General features: G+C 46.8%; 1 protein-coding gene across 1 annotated transcript in view; it reads right to left on the minus strand.

The window, feature by feature from the left end:
- The window catches only part of LOC103726301 (mitochondrial amidoxime reducing component 2), a gene marked incomplete in the record, with an annotated part of 52264 nt that extends 37005 nt beyond the window's left edge, over positions 1–15259 (minus strand). The window contains 2 exon segments of the mRNA XM_008823771.3: positions 7608–7781; positions 14768–15259. Of these exon segments, the coding sequence (XP_008821993.2) occupies positions 7608–7781; positions 14768–15039 (446 nt within the window).
- Positions 15260–16669: the final 1410 nt, after the last annotated feature.

A 16669-nucleotide genomic window follows, 5' to 3' on the forward strand; every position in this document is an offset into this window, starting at 1 on the left:
TAGATGTAATAAATGAATAAAAAATAAATAAATGTCATAAAATTTGCTTGTTAAATATACGCATGCCCCCCCCCTTTTTTCTTAAACAGTCTAACCATGTAGGCCAAGCTGGCCTTGAACTCACAATCTTTCTGCCCCTACGTCCCAAGCCCTGAGATCACAGGCATGTGTTAGCACATGCAGCTTAAGCATGGACTTTTTAAACAATAACCCCTCAGAAATCTGTGATAATCAAGAAACTCTACTGGTCTATAATTGTCCTAAAATAATTCATACTAGATGGGCAAGAAGGCTAAGGAACTTACCACCAAGCCCTACAACCTGAGTTCAATCCCTGGGACCAACATGGTAGAAAGAGAGAAGTGACTCCTGCAAGTTGTCCTCTGATCTCTCTACACACATGCTCTAGCATGGGCATGCAAACATGCACATGAACATGCACAGACACACACACACATACACACACATAAAAGTAATTTTTAAAAACTCTAAACTTTGTACATGAGTTCCCCCAAGAAGATGCATATAACCATTTGCATTAAATATTGTACAAAACAGGAAAACTGTCAACAATTTTTATGGGTACAGACAAAAGAACATGCATGTGGCTGCAAACTCGGGCAGTGGAAGCCACCCAGCAAAGGGAAAACAAGTGGCAAATGGGGGAGTCTTCCATAAACCTTGAGAAAGTGGAAAGTTGAAGAATCCTGTAGGTCGCCAAGATGACTGACAGCTGGGGCTCCTGATCTGCCTGGGGTGGGGGGACTGGTTGCCAGGGGAGCCAACCCTGAGATTAGAGGGCTGGACTTGCATACCACAGCCCCTCTCCTCTTGAGGAGACAGAGGCTGAAGATTGAGTCTATGAACAGCTGATTATTTTATCAATCACAACTATGTAATAAAGCTTCTATAAAAGCACTGGGTTCAGAGTTTCCAGATTGCTGAGCACCAAGAGGTATGTAATATACATGATACTGGTAATTGTCATGTGCTATTTGAGCTCACTGAGAAGCTAGCTCTGGAACTGAGGTTACTACCCCCTCATATTAGACCAAAGCATGTTTATCCTAGAGTGTCCTCCAAGAACTGTTGTCTAGGGAAGGGCTGGCCCCCCTAACTATCTGACAGAAGTAAAAACTTTGTGTCCTTAAAAACAGCTAGAAGATAAACCATTTCCAACAGAGATTATTAACATTTATCTCATGATATACAAGTGTCCAGCATGGGGAAGAGGAGCCCGAAGGTCAGCCCTGGGAAATTCAACCATGGAGAGAAAGCTCAGCCCTCAGGAACTCCAGCAGACTGCCTCAACTTTCCCACTCAGTTTCTGATGGATGTTGTGGTGATATTATCTTCCTTGCTATTTGATCTCTTACTTGGAAGCCTCAGCCGAGGGGACACTGCTCAACCCAGGACTCTCTATTGGGAACTCCAGCTAGCTGTCCTAACAGGGACAGTTGATTTCTGCTGGATATTCTGAGCACCTGATTTGAGGATGTTTTGCTATCAACCTATCTGATCTGATAATCTGATACTTTCTCCCCCTACCCTTTGACTTAATATATTCTTTTTTTATTTTTTATTTTTTAAACATTTTATTTATTATTTTTATTTTGTATGCGTGTATTGCCTACATGTATGTAAGTGCATTGGTGTCATGCAATGCCTGAGGAGTCAGAAGAGGGAGTCAGATTCCCCTGGAAATGGAGTTGTGGACAGCTGTTAGCCACCATGTGAGTGCTGGGACTCGAACTCAGGTGTTCTGCGAGAGCAGCCAGTGTTCTTAATCACTGAGCCATCTTTCCAGCCCCAACTTACTATATTCTTAATAAACTTAGTCATTCAAAACCAAAACTAGGGCTATCATAGATCATTCTCTGGATGGTAAGGAACCAATTGTCTAGAAGGTAGCATACCCAAAGGTTGATTAGAGTCCCACTCCCCACCCCTGCCCAACCATCTCCTCAGCCTTTGGAGCATCCTTTATAAGTAAGGGGAAAATGTGTTCCCCATTCTGTGAACCTAAGTAGGAAGTTGTGGAAGTACAAGTCTCAGGTGGTGGGTCAGAGGCACAAGCTGTGACCTTCACTGTGCATGAAGTGAGTTGCAGTCCCATGGGTGTGTGCACTTAACCTGTGGGATCTGATGCTATCTCCAGGCAGATGGTGTAAGAATTGGATTGTTGGCCGGGCATGGTGGTGCATGCCTTTTTTCCCAACACTTGGGAGGCAGAGGCAGGTGGATCTCTGTGAGTTAAAGGCCAGCCTGGTCTACGTAGTGAGTTCCAGGCCAGCTGGGGCTACAGAGAGACCCTTTCTCAAAAAGATAAAAAATAAAAAAAAATAAATAAAAGGAATTGGATTGTTGGACACCAGCAAGCATGCACTAGAGAACTGGTTGCTAGTGGAGAAAAATATCCACACATTCTGGGCCCAGGTGAGGCATTCTGTTGTGAATGGCAAAAAGTTCTCCACGTTCTTTCCCATCTCATGTGATTTCTGTCTGTTTGTTTTTCCCCTTCAGTTACAAAGAAATAAATGTTGCTTGGACTGGTGTGTCCCAAGCAGCCTGGTTCCTCCAAGGGGAAGTGCCTGCTGTGGAGAATTGACTGCAGAGAGTTAGCTGTGGAGGGGAGGGGCTTTTGGCACCATCTTGGAACAGAAGCTAGGCGCATGGAAAAGATGGCCAGGTGTCTTGCCCATGTGGATCCGAGAGGGGGTACTTCCTGACCTGGGGTGAGACTGCGGCCCACAATGCACAACAAAAGCTAATGGAGACTGTAGGCGGGTGCAGAAGCAATCTGGAATGGTGGGCCGAGCCACTCAGAGCTGGGAGCTGAGTGTTGTGTGTTCGTTTCTTTGTAAGTCACTCCTCTCCCCCCACAAAGATATAAACTATGAAAAATTCAGGTAAAGATGTGCTATATGGTTTGTCTAATAGTGCCAGGGACAAGGGACCCTAGAAAACTCAGGCGACAACTGTCCAGGACTAAAGTCATTTTTTTCCTTTCTTTTTTATTTTTAGAAAAAATCTTAATGTTTAAGAAGACAACCAATACTCTGTACCTAATTTAGTTATACCTAAATATGTACATCAAGTTACATGTAAGAATAAAATGTTACTTAGCTAGTCTAAAGCTGTACCCCAATAGCTATTTGGTAAGCTTGAAGTCATTCCTTCCTCTTTAAAACATAAGCATGCCACACACACACACACACACCTACCTTCTTGTGAGGGTCTTTCTGTAGCCCCAGCTTGCCTGAAACTATGTAGACCAGGCTGACCTCTCTCTCACACAGATCTGCCTGCCTCTGCCTCCCAAGTCCTGGGATTAAAGGGGTGTCCCACCACATCCAGCTCCCACCACCTTTTTGGAAACTGTCTCATCGTGTAGGCTAGGCTAGCCTTGAACTCAACAGTCTTTCTCAATACTGTGATTACAGATAATAACCTACTCAGTAATCTGTACAAGAAAGTGGAGACATGGGAATACACAGGGAGACAATACGATCTGAAATTCAAATAATATTCTAGGGAGACCTTACAGGAAGGTCTGAGCTACCAAATGCTGCAAGAGACAGCAGTTTCTTACTCAGATTTTCTCTTTCCTGTGTTGTTGGTCACCACAACACAAAAATGAAGATGAGAAATAAAACAGACTAAAGTCACAGGGAGGGTAAGAAAGGCAGAGAAACCCTGGGGCTCTCTGGGATCAGTGAATACAACCAGTTCACCAGTCAGCTTGAGGTCAGCTCTTGTGGAGGCAGAGGAGAAAGGCAGAGGTGGTGGAGGAGGAATAACACAGCCTGTTGGACCCCACGGTCCTTATTGCTGGTCTCTGTCACAGCAGGGTGGCCTCTTTGTGCTTCTCAGTCCTGGAATGAGGTCACCACTAGACGACCAGAGATACAGTGGCTGTCTGGACCAGGGCTCTCTGAAGAGCAGAATGCAGACAGCTCCCCATTGGCCAGCACTTCCCTAGAGAGGATCTGAGTAGTCCACCTCCACATGCCCATGAGTGGCTGCCGTACTGCAAGCCCAGGCTCCGCAGCTCTGTGTGGGCTAACGTAGTCATTGATCAGCCTCACATTTGGCTGAACTCTGAAAGATAATAAATCCCCTGCACACTTTTGCTTTTCTCTGATACCCTAGTTAAGAACACAGGCAAGCTACTGTACAGGCATCATAAAATTCAACCTTTGAGATCTATTGTGTCTAAGGGATTTGGCAGGTTTCAGAACGAGATTAACGGAAGACTGTACGTGGAAGGCCAACCCTTGGGTGTAGACCAAGAAGGAGATAAATATAAACCCTACCCATACATGAATTTTTTTAAAAAGAAAGAAATTCTAATAGTCTATAATTTCCCACAAAAAATGTAATGCTAGGTGGGTGAGACAACTCAGCAGGGAAAGGTGCTTGCCACCAATCCTGATATGTCAACCTGAGTTCAATCCCCAGGATCTATGTACATGGTAGGAGAGAAGTGACCTCCACATGTGCCCTCCCGCTTCCCACATGGTCTCCTCATTTTCCTTTTCCTTCCAGGGAGCATTTGAGCATTCCCAGGGTTCCACTTATATGACCAGGTAAAGAGCTCAAGAAGGGAAAGTTGCCATGGGGAACACTGAATCTGCCCAGCCACAAATACTCATCACTCACTATGTAAGCACTCACCCACAGCTTTCAGCTCAATGTGGTTGACATGGCTAGTTTTTCTCTTCATTGAGTTTATTTCTTCAAAACCTGTCCTTTGTGGAAAAGTGTTTCCCCTCCCTACACAGGGGCATTAAAAGCAGAAGCCCAGGAGGAGCCTGAGCTCAAATCCAGCTCCATGCTCATGTGACAGGGATCAAAGTCTTGTTTTCCTCCTGTGTAAAACAGAATCACTGATGTTCACTTATAGGCTTGTTAAGGTAATTAGCCAAAATATTGTATTCAGTAAATTATTGCTTTAGACTATTGGAAATTACAAAATATGAGGGGGTAGATTTCACCTCATATACTTTGGTGGAAAAAGCAGATGAAGTTCTTCTATGAGTTCCAGAGCTTTGGACAGTACCTATTTCCATGTGGTTAAAAAGTTAGGTTGGGGCCAGGCGTGGTGGTGCATGCCTTTAATCCCAGTATTTGGGAGGCAGAGACAGGCAGATCTCTGTGAGTTCGAGGCCAGCCTGGTCTACATAGCGAGTTCCAGGTCAGCCGGGACTACAGGGAAACCCTGTCTCGACCAAAAAAAAAAGTTAGGTTGGAGAGATGGCTCAGCGGTTAAGAGCACTGACTGCTCCTGCAGAGGACTCAGGTTCAGTTTCCAGCACGCACTTTGGAGGCTATGAACTGTCCTTAACTCCAGTTCCAAGGGAATCCGAAGCTCTCTTCTGACCTCCGCAGCATTGTACAACATGGGTACACTCACATACATGCAAGCAATACACTCATACACATAAAATAAAAATAATAAATAAAATACTTTTTTAAAAAAAAAGTTAGGTTGAAGGGGCTAGAGAGATGGTTCAGTGGTTAAGAGCACTGGCTGCTCTTGCAGAGGACCTGGGTTCAGTTCCCAGCATTTGCATGGCAGCTAACAACTGCCTGTAGCTCCAGTTAAAGGGAATCCAGTTTCCTCATCTGCCCCTCAATGGGTATTGCATGCATAGTTGGTCTTACATACACGCAGGCTAAATACTCGAATACATAAAATAAAAACAAATAATTGAAAAAAAAAGCTAGTTGAGGGCTGAGGACACAGCTCGGGGGTTAAGCACTAATATGTACAAGTTCCAGGTCCAAACCCCAGAACAATAACAAACAAACAAAAACCCTCAGCTGGTTGCCAACCCATCCACATCACCCCATCATCCCACACAAACATCTAAGTCTCTGATTTCCTAACATCAAAAGGCAAGGCCTCCTGACCAGCTCTGAAACCCAGGTTTCACCCTCAGCATGGGGAAGAGAAAGAGAGAGAGAGAGAGAGAGAGAGAGAGAGAGAGAGAGAGAAGAAAGAAAGAAAGAAAGAAAGAAAGAAAGAAAGAAAGAAAGAAAGAAAGAAAGAGAAAGGAAGGAAGGAAGGAAGGAAGGAAGGAAGGAAGGAAGGAAGGAAGGAAGGAAGGAAGGAAGAAAGAGAAGGAAAGAAAAGAGGAGAAAAAGAAGGAAAGAAAGGGCAAAACCTCAGCAAGCCATGGATCATCCCAGAGAAAGGTCCCACACACAAACAAATGCCAAGGCCTGAGGCTTCTCTGGCCACAGGTAGCACCCACTCCCCAAAACACACTCCTGCCAAAAGTGCCCAATATTGCCTACAGATTTCAGAGGCTACAGTTACTTTGGAAAATTCCAGCATCTTCATCATCCAGCACTGAGTGGTAATGTCTCCACTAACTCTTCTTGGCTCACTGGAGGCCTAAAAAAGTTCTCTTCATGGACCAGCAAGATGGCTTGGTAGGTAAGGGCACTTGTCACCAAACCTGACTACCTGAATTTGACCCTGAGAAACCACATAGTGGAAGGAGAGAACTGAATCCCACATGTTTTCTGCTGACCTCCACATGTACACCATGACACTCACGTACCCCTCCCTCCACACAAATAAATAAATATAATTGAAATTATTTCTAAAAAGTCTAATTGGAACGAAAGGAAACAAGCCCTAAATACTGGTACGTGTTCCCCTTTACACTTGGATTAACTACGCTTTTTATTTTCTATAGTTTTGATGCTTTGATATCTTGGGGCCTTAGTGGAGAACAGCCCTTCCTGTGGGTGACTAATCACTTCTTACAGACAGCAGTGGAGTCATATACATGCCTGACTCACACACCCGCCATTACTGAGCTCTTAGCCTCCAGGAGCAGGCATCAGGACTAGAAGGCAGAGTTTCTATGTTCTGGGGTCAGCTGAAGTCACTCCAACAGCCTAGCCCAGCCTTGCTTTTCCCTTCCCTGAAGAAACCAACACAAAGACTCTGGTCTGCGGTTTCTCCTTCTCCCTCTGCTCTCTAGTCAGCCCTGAGGCTTCCTGTGTAATAGCTGCAACTACTTCCAGTTACCCATCAATAGAAGTGATTTTTCTTCCTTTATGAGCATCATTCCTACATCTGCAACTTTCACTGATTAACATCTGGTAAAGCGTTTCCCTGGTATGCACAAAGTTCAGGGTTTGACCTCCAGTACCACACATGGTGGTATATGCCTGTAATGCCAGCATTTAGGAGGTAAAGGCATGAGGATCAGGAGTTCAAGGTCATCCTCAGCTACATAAAGAAGTGAAACTAGCCTGGGATATATGAGACCCCTCCCATCTCAAAAAGAAAATAAGGGGCTGGAGAGATGGCTCAGCAGTTAAGAGTACTGGCTACTCTTGCAGAGAACCTGGGTTTGATTCCCAGCACCTACACAGTGGTTAAAACTAGTCCTGGGTACCCTTAACATGGCACCTGGCAGGACCCCCACACACATGAGTTCCCCCTTACCTAGACTCACTCCTCTTCACATTCCCTGTACCAATTTCATCATCTCCAGTACTGATAAAAGCTGTAACAAATGCAGACGGGGCTGCGAGGAAAACCAGGTCTATGCAGTTCCCCCAGTGCCCCCCAAGCAGAGCACCTGCAGTCGTAGACTTTGTTTGAAGAAGGCAGCTTGATAGGCAAAATCATCTGGTCCATGTCTGGAGCCATGAGGGTCAGATAGTTGTTCTCCAAGGTAATGGAGACCAGCACGAGGCGAGGCTCCTGCCGGGCGGTGATCATGTGTCCGTCTTCCTTAATCACCATCCAGAACCTGCAGAGAAGCAAACAGGTTCACTCGGAAAGAAGAGCTTCCTTGAGCTTTCTACTGCCTCAGAACCCTCCCCTCGTCCTGGCTGGGAAGCCAGGAATTATTTTCTAGATCAGTTAATGCAGGTTTAGCCAGATTCTTTTGACAAAAAAGTTGTTGTCCCAGGGCCTGGAGAGACAGCCAGCAAGTAAGAGCACTGGCTGCTCTCACAGAGGACCTGGGTTCAGTTCTCAGCACCCACACGGCAGCTAACAACTGTCCATAAGTCTAGTTCCAGGAGATCCAACACCCTCTTCTGTCCTCTGCAGGCATTGTACAACACAGGTGCACTTACATACATGCAGGCAAACAACGCACATAAAATAATTTTTTTTGTCCCCCAAAAGAGTTCTCTTTAGCATACATGTGATGCCTCTGCCACCCAAAGATACAGCAAGAAGCCCTCAGAGCCAGCGCATGCTCCCAGACTTTGACCACAATAAATGTCTATCACTTATAATTAACTAAATCTCAAGTAGTCTGTTATAGTTGAAGAAGATGCACTGACACCCTGCTTGGTTAAGCTCACCAAAGCCTAAATCCCTCGGTCCCAACACGCCCTTTCCCTAGACAAGATCCTGAGGTCTGCATACAAACAGGTATCTAAACAGTGAGGGTCAGATAGTTGTTCTCCAAGGTGATGGAGACCAGCACGAGGCGAGGCTCCTGCCGGGCGGTGATCATGTGTCCATCTTCCTTAATCACCATCCAGAACCTGCAGAGAAGCAAACAGGTTCACTTGGAAAGAAGAGCTTCCTTGAGCTTTCTACTGCCTTAGAACCCTCCCCTCATCCTGGCTGGGAAGCCAGGAATTATTTTCTAGATCAGTTAATGCAGGTTTGCCAGATTCTTTTGGCAAAAAAGTTGTTGTCCCAGGGCCTGGAGAGACAGCCAGCAAGTAAGAGCACTGGCTGCTCTCACAGAGGACCTGGGTTCAGTTCTCAGCACCCACACAGCAACTCAAAACTGGCTTTTAACTCCAGTTCCTCTTCTGGCCTGTGAAGACACTAGACACGCAGGTAGTGTACATACATGTATGCATTCAAAACACTCATACACATAAAATAAAAATAAAATCTTTTTATAAAAAAGACACAACTGCCTGATGTGGCACATGCACTGGTGAGGCAGAGGCAGGCAGATCTTTGTGAGATTGAGGCCAACCTAGGCTACACAGTGAGTTCCAGGCCAGCTTGGGCTACAGGTAGATCATGTCTCAACCCCTCCTTCATAAAAAGAGACAACTACTATAAATATCTGCAGGCATTGTACAATACAGGTGCACTTACATACATGCAGGCAAACAACGCACATAAAATAATTTTTTTTGTCCCCCAAAAGAGTTCTCTTTAGCATACATGTGATGCCTCTGCCACCCAAAGATACAGCAAGAAGCCCTCAGAGCCAGCGCATGCTCCCAGACTTTGACCACAATAAATGTCTATCACTTATAATTAACTAAATCTCAAGTAGTCTGTTATAGTTGAAGAAGATGCACTGACACCCTGCTTGGTTAAGCTCACCAAAGCCTAAATCCCTCGGTCCCAACACGCCCTTTCCCTAGACAAGATCCTGAGGTCTGCATACAAACAGGTATCTAAACAGAAACCACACTTCATTCCTGGCTGTCAGCCCTCCCTGGCTGGGTCCATCCACCCAAACAGCCCTTCCCAGTGGCTGACTTTTGCCTTAGCTCTGGCGAGTGCACAATGACTTGGGAATTAACTGCTGATGGTAAGAATGGGAAGGGGTCTAGATGCTTCCTGCTAATTGCTGCAATTGAAAAGGCAACAGTGGGCTGGGAATTCAACCTTGGGAAAGGACAGGGCAAAGACAATGATAAAAGGTGAAAAGACTGCTGTGATGGTTAGCACTGATTGCCAGCTTGACTGGATCTAGAATCGCCTAGGAGACAATCCTCCTGTGAGGGACTTTCTAGACTGGTTAGCTGAGGTGGGAAGACCACCATAAATGTGTGTGGCACCATGCCATGGGCTGGCATCCTGGACTGAGGAAAAAGGAGGAAGTAAGCTGAGCACCAGCATTCATCTCTCGGCTTCCTGATCATGGATGCAGTGTGCACAGCTGCCTCACGCTCCTGTCACCATGGCTTCCCTGGCAAGATGGACTGTCTTCTTGAACAGCAAGCCAAAACAAATCCTTCCTTAAGTTGCTTCCTGTTGGGTACGTTGTCATAGCAATGAGAACATGTAACATACTCCCAGCACTTTGCTGCCCTGTCAGGCTTCAGGATGATATTGTCATCTCCCAAACAAAATAACAGCCCATGAGTGAATGATTCACTGTATCCTGCCAGGTCTGACAGAAAAGACAAATCTGGAAAGTTGGTTTTCATACAGGCTATTGCAACTTGGTCTGAAATACTAAGAGTCAGCCTACTTTGTACAGGTAAAACACAAGTGGGTGGTAGTTGGACCAAGGCCACAGCCCAGAGCTCAGAATCCCCCCAATTAGCAAAAGGGCCCTGAGTGACCAAGGTAAGAGGAAGGCAGAGCCCAAGGCAGCTGAAAATTCTTCAAGTTAAAAACCAGCCAATGGGGGTGGGCTGCGGCTAGAGTGGGGCGGGAGCGGAAGGATTGAGGCTGGACGGGGAGGAAAGAGGGCATCTCTACCCACAGGGAGTGAGAAAGCAAAGGCAGAATGCAAGGAATTGGAATGTGCATGGGACATTCCTTAATCAAGAGATTATAAACTGGGGCTGGTTCAGCAGCTAAGAGCACTGGCTGCTCTGGCAGAGGACAGGTTCAGTTCCCAGCAGCCACATCTTGGCTAACAACTGCCTGTGGTTCCTTTTCCAAAGGATCCAATGTCCTCTTCCAGCATCCACAGGCTCTGCATATATACACTGTACTTACATATATGCAGGCAAAACACTCACACTCATAAAATAAAAATTAAAATAAAAAAGATCATAAATTTACGGAGAAGAAATCAAAGGCTGGTTTCAAGGAAGGGTGTGGACAAAATGAGATTTACAAGGTCAAGGAGAGATTTACAAGGTCAAGGAACAAAGTCATACGTACAGCAGAAAACCAGTGTCCATAAATTTATGGAGAAGAAATCAAAGGCTGGTTTCAAGGAAGGGTGTGGACAAAATGAGCAGTCCTGGTCAGCCACTTGAGATTTACAAGGTCAAGGAACAAAGTCATACGTACAGCAGAAAACCAGTGTTAGCATTCACAGAGCAGACCTTCAGCACCTCAGAACCAAGCATGCTGGGCCAAGTTCAAGCTCAAATGGGCCAATGGCTAGCAAAATTCCTCTAGTAATTTGGAGGCCCAGAGCACTTACAGAGAAAAATCCCAACTTCTTCAAACACTGCAGAGATTCAAACTAAATACAGGACCCCTTTCCCTGCACTCTAGGAATATCTGTAGCTATGATTCCTAGACAGGTTCCAAACACAGCAGTCATTAAGCAGGGTTCTTGTCAGTAAGCTTGCTTTTGAAGCAAAGTCCAAGTTCATTTTTTTTTTCAAATGAGAAAACTGAGGTTCAACAAGGTTAAGTGACTTTGTCCAAAGTTCCCTGTTCCTTATACTCATTACTTCTGTACCACACACTATTTCCTAGAAACAGTTCAAGTACTATACTCATGGAGATCTAAGTTCAAATATCTCTAGCACATGCTGGGTTTGTGATCTTGGGTGAGATACCCATTCTTTCTAATACTGTTTTCCTTGTATGTGCAGGATGGAGACAATAATATCTAGGCCACGAAAAGAACCTTAGATCAGCTAACTATAGGACAGGTTTGGACCAATGTCTATTATATTCATTTCACTGCCTTTTCTTCTACCCCAGCCTACCTCATCTCAAGAATCTATTGCTCGAAGCAGTTCTATCATTTTATGATGCCCCAGGAAGCAGAGGCAAAGGACACATTTTCTTTCCATGCTAGTAATATTTATATCCAAGTGTCAACAATCTGAAGTAGAAGCAGACACTCTGATGATGAGAGGAGACAGGTTAGTCCTGGACACCTGTGAGATGCTCTCAAGTCCTTAAGTGTGGAAGATGGAAGCACTTATCCCCCTCCTCAGGGTCAGCAGCCTCAGATTTAGGGTGTTGGACAACCAGGACCCAGTACCTGAGGTCTCTCCAGTAGTAAGCAGACATTTCTTATCCTTCACACTTGAATAAGATCTAACCCTCCTCATCTTCCAATGCTCCCACACAATAATTCTTTAATTAGAGCATCAGAATCACATGGAAGAGATTTCAACAACCTATACAAGTTGCCTCCATTCTGGGTGATTCCTGTTCCTTTGGACTAGGACTCTTGGGAAATGAGTGTTTTGTTTTGTTTTAGTATACAGATGGGGTCTTAAATACCCTAGGCTGGCCTTGAACTCTCCGTATGTAGCTGAGGATGGCCTTGAACTTCTGATCCTCCCACCACCACCTACAGCACCATGTACCACCATGCCCCATTTATGCTGTGCTGGGGATAGAATCCAGGGCTTCACAACACTAGGGAAGCACTCTGCCAACTGAGCTACATCCTCTAGCCCCTCAGCAAATGATAGTTTAAAATAAAAATTCTTCAGGATTAGAAATCTAGGATAACAGTGAGGAATGGAAAAGCCTCCATGTGCTGCAGAGCCTGCATGCAGGACATTTAAGATGACATTTTCCACTGCAATGGAAGTCCATATTTCTTTACAACAGCAGTCTTCAAAGGACAGTACATACATGTGTCCTGGGATGAACACAGGGCAGCAGATGGCCTCTGCTATAAGGTTCCTTGAATGATCAACTTGCAAATTCCCCTCTGCCAGACCCTGGAGCATCGTTAAATCATGCCTGTCAGAGAAGAGGGCATCCTCTAAGAATGAACTCTCTTGGGCTGGAGAGACAGCTCAGCGGTTGAGAGTACATACAGTTTGTACAGAGGACCAAAGAGTTTGGTTCCCAGCACCCACACCAGGTGGCTCACAACTGCCTGTAACTCCAGTTCCTGGGGATCTGATGCCATTGGCCTTTGCAGGTATCTGCACTCATGTGCACACACGCACACACACTAAAAATAATAAAAATAAATCTTTAAAAAAAGAATGAAATCCCTGTGTGCCAGGACCAGTGAGGACCACTCCCTTCTGAGAGAGGGGTATACACTATTACCTTTGATAGCTTTTTATAAAAGTCAAAATGGCTGCAGGGTGGGGCAAAGGGGAACAAAGGTCCTTTGCTGAGCCTCCGATTGGATTGGCAGTCGAGTCTGCCACAGGGAACAACTTTCCTAAACCTAACAACATCTTTCAAGGTTGAGAAATGCCCCTGTGGTCAGTTTTGCCTCTTGACTTGGGAAGCCCAATGGACTCACCAAGTTTATGTCCACCCACCCTTATTTGCAACAGTAGCCTTGATACTATAGGCTGGCTTTCTTTCAGCTCAAATCTGACCCAGTCTGACTGAGCCTGCCTCCTGATTTGCAAATGTAGTCTGCACTTGGCTTTTTTATCTTAACCTCCTTTATAATCACTTTATACCCCAGTCTGATGTGAGCTTCCTGACCCGCACAACAACCCCCCCCCCCCCCACCCGGCCACTTTACTCTCTTCTCAGCAAACGACCTCATTCTGCTCCTCTCTCATTAAAGTGGTCAGGCACCGTCCCCAGAACGGAAGTCCAGCCAGAGGCTTTTAATATTTGTTATCCTACAATTAGTCTCATAAACTTTACAACTATCGGGCACCTTACACAACCAGATCACAGCGGTCTTGTACCAGAGGAGGCGCCTCTTATCCTTTCAGGGGGGAAAGGTGTGGAGGGCTGACTTGCCCCCACCCACTTCTCCAAAACTACTTCAGCCAGGGTACTGGCCTTGGTTAAAGGATCAAGCCAAGGGGCTGGAGAGATGGCTCAGTGGTTAAGAGCTCTGACTACTCTTGCAGAGGACCCTGGTTTGAATCCCAGCATCCACATGGAAACTAACAACTGTCTGTAACTCCAGTTTCAGAGGATCCTGACACCTTCTGACCTCCTCAGGTACTGCACCTGACACAGGCGCACTTACACACAGGCAGGCAATACACTCATACACACAAAATAAAAATAACAAAAAAAAATACACAAAATAAGTAAAGGATCAAAGGTTGCACTGGTTTGAATCGCCGCATCCACATGGAAACTAACAACTGTCTGTAACTCCAGTTTCAGAGGATCCTGACACCTTCTGACCTCCTCAGGTACTGCACCTGACACAGGCGCACTTACACACAGGCAGGCAATACACTCATACACACAAAATAAAAATAACAAAAAAAAATACACAAAATAAGTAAAGGATCAAAGGTTGAGAGCAGGGGAAATTCAGGCAGCAAACCCCTGTTCTCTTAGTTTGCATCTAGCAATTACTATGCTCAAAAGGGTGGGAGTCAAAATCCAGGGGCACCCATCCACTCCAGAGTAAACTTTGCTCTCTATGATGCTAAATTCTCCTCCCAGAAAGCACCCTCACTACCACTTATTTTGTTGTTGTTTTGTTTTGGGTGTTTGTTTAAGACAGGGTCTGACTGGCCTGGAACTCACTATGTACACCAGGCCGGCCCTGAACTCAGAGTGCCCTCCCTGCCTCTGCCTCCAAAGGTGTGCACGGCCATGCCCGCCGCACTGCCAGTTTGGAACATGCAAACCACGCTCTCAACCAACTTAGCATGCTCAGAAACTTGGCCACCTCTAGTAAGTGGCAGCTCTTTCCCATATGTGTGCCTAAGTTTCCCAGGTAAAACCCATTGCTTTCTTGGTTCAGAGAGAACAGTCAACATGCTGATCCGAGCTCTCCTTGCTGCAAGTAGACCTCTCTGGGCTCTCACGGGTCCGCCTCACCGAGGGGCGCACCGACCAGGGTCTCAAGCTTCCACCGGGACAAGACCCCAGCTCCCAGGCCCTCGCCCATCTCCCCATCTTGCGCTCGGGGCTCCGTACCTGTCGCGCACTTTGCCGCAGCGCAGCCCCATGGCGGTGCACTCCGTCTCGGTCACCACCACCCCCTTGCAGGACTTGATAGGGTAGATCCAGACCTTCGACACCGTGCCCACCTGCTGCAGCCGCCGGCGCCGCCTGGGGCGCGCACGACGCCAGGCCACGGTCCCCAGCGCCACGGCGGCCAGGCCCAGCGCCGCGACGCCCAGCCAGGTGGAGCGGGGCTGCCCGGGGAGGCCCAGGCGGGCCAGCGCCCTGGAGCTGGAGGCACCCATGGCACAGGACCCGGGTGCAGACCTGTATACCAGCGGGGACTGCGAGGAGGGGCTTAAGGCTCGGGGCTGGTGGAGCCGCTATGCTGCTCAAAGTTTTGCAGCCAAGGTCAGGACAGGGAGGAAGGACGCCCTAGAGCAAAGCGGTGGGTCCCGCAGCACCAGGGTGCTTAGGATGGCCACTTTCACTTTGCTGCGCATAGGTCCGCCTACCACGCCGGGGCCCTGCATGCCACGTGACCCTCCAGCTGGCCACAATCGCCTACCCCCTTGTTTCTAAAAGGAGCGCACTCAGTGATATCGGAAGGGCGCCCCCCCCCCCATGAAGCTGGATGGAGGAATGAAGATTCTGTGGGAGTAACTTTGGGGGCAGGTCGCTGTGAGACCCGCAGACATTTCTTGCATGGAAACACTGGCTGTGAACCTCTGCACCTAGAGCCCAGCGGTGTGGACCGGCTATTAGCAGCGTGACCCAGAGGCACACGCTGCTCACTGGCCAGTTAGAACACAGTCTAAGGAAGCTCTAGGCCGCCAGGAGAAGTGTTTGTTCTGGCAAAGTTGGAATGCAGGGCCCCGTTCTTCCTTCCTCAGAACACAGAGATGTTATGTGGATGGAAAGGTGGCTCGGCGGTTAAGAGTGATTCCTGCTCTTGCAGAGGTCCAGAGTTCTGTTCACACCAGGTCAGGTGCTCAGAACAAACTGCAACTCCTGCTCCTGGGGATCCCTCACCCTCTTCTGGCCTCTGCCTTCGTATATGTACGTACACACACACACACACACACACACACACACACACACACACACACCACACACAAATGAAACTTTTAAAATAGGATTTACAAGTCAGGCTGTATCCCTAGCACTTGGGAAGCTGAGACAGGAAGATTGACAGAAGTTCAAGGCCAGCCTGGACTACTATAGCCAGACATTAACAATTAACTCACCAACTTGAAAGGGCCTACAATTGTGAGTCTTTCTATAGCTTTGAGATGCAATGTGTTCCAGTGACAGAAATGGATTCCTTTACCTTGGAATCAGCTTCCCCAAAACAGCCTGTGCATCAAGGAGAATAAGCCTCTGCCCCTGGACAGAACCCCAACTTCTGTAACCACCAGCTAGCAGGTGTATTTGTATTAGGAACCTCTTTGTCATTTTTCTCTGATGCTCCTGATAGGGGAAGCTAAGTCCCTGCCAATGGGGTATACCAGTGACACTCATCTGTTCCCCCCTCAGTCCCTCACTCTTCCCCTGAAAAGCCCAGTGACCTCTGCTCAAATCAGAAGAGCACTCAGCTCTAACCCTGCTGTCACTAGTCACTGAATGAAATCCAGGGCCTTTAACTAGTGTCTGCCGTTATCTTTAAAGGCATCATTCAAATAAGCTACTTACTGGATGTAAAGCAGATTTTCTCAGATAAGATGGAAGTTTATTTTTCAAAAGATGATCCCCTGCATGGTGGCACAGTCTGTTCTAGGCCAGCTAGAGGAGGTCAGCTTGTGGGCCCCTCCCTAGTAGGGCTCAGCCACCCTCTGGAGGAGAGGCCCACCCCAGGGCTGGGGAAGAAACTAGGAGGGAGGAGGTAACAGAGGAGTGCTACCATGTGCTGTTTTTTTAAAGTTTTTTTTTTTTTTT

The sequence above is a fragment of the Nannospalax galili genome, unplaced genomic scaffold (assembly GCF_000622305.1).
Source record: "Nannospalax galili isolate Female #2095 unplaced genomic scaffold, S.galili_v1.0 scaffold368, whole genome shotgun sequence".
In the NCBI taxonomy this organism is placed as follows: Eukaryota; Metazoa; Chordata; class Mammalia; order Rodentia; family Spalacidae; genus Nannospalax; species Nannospalax galili.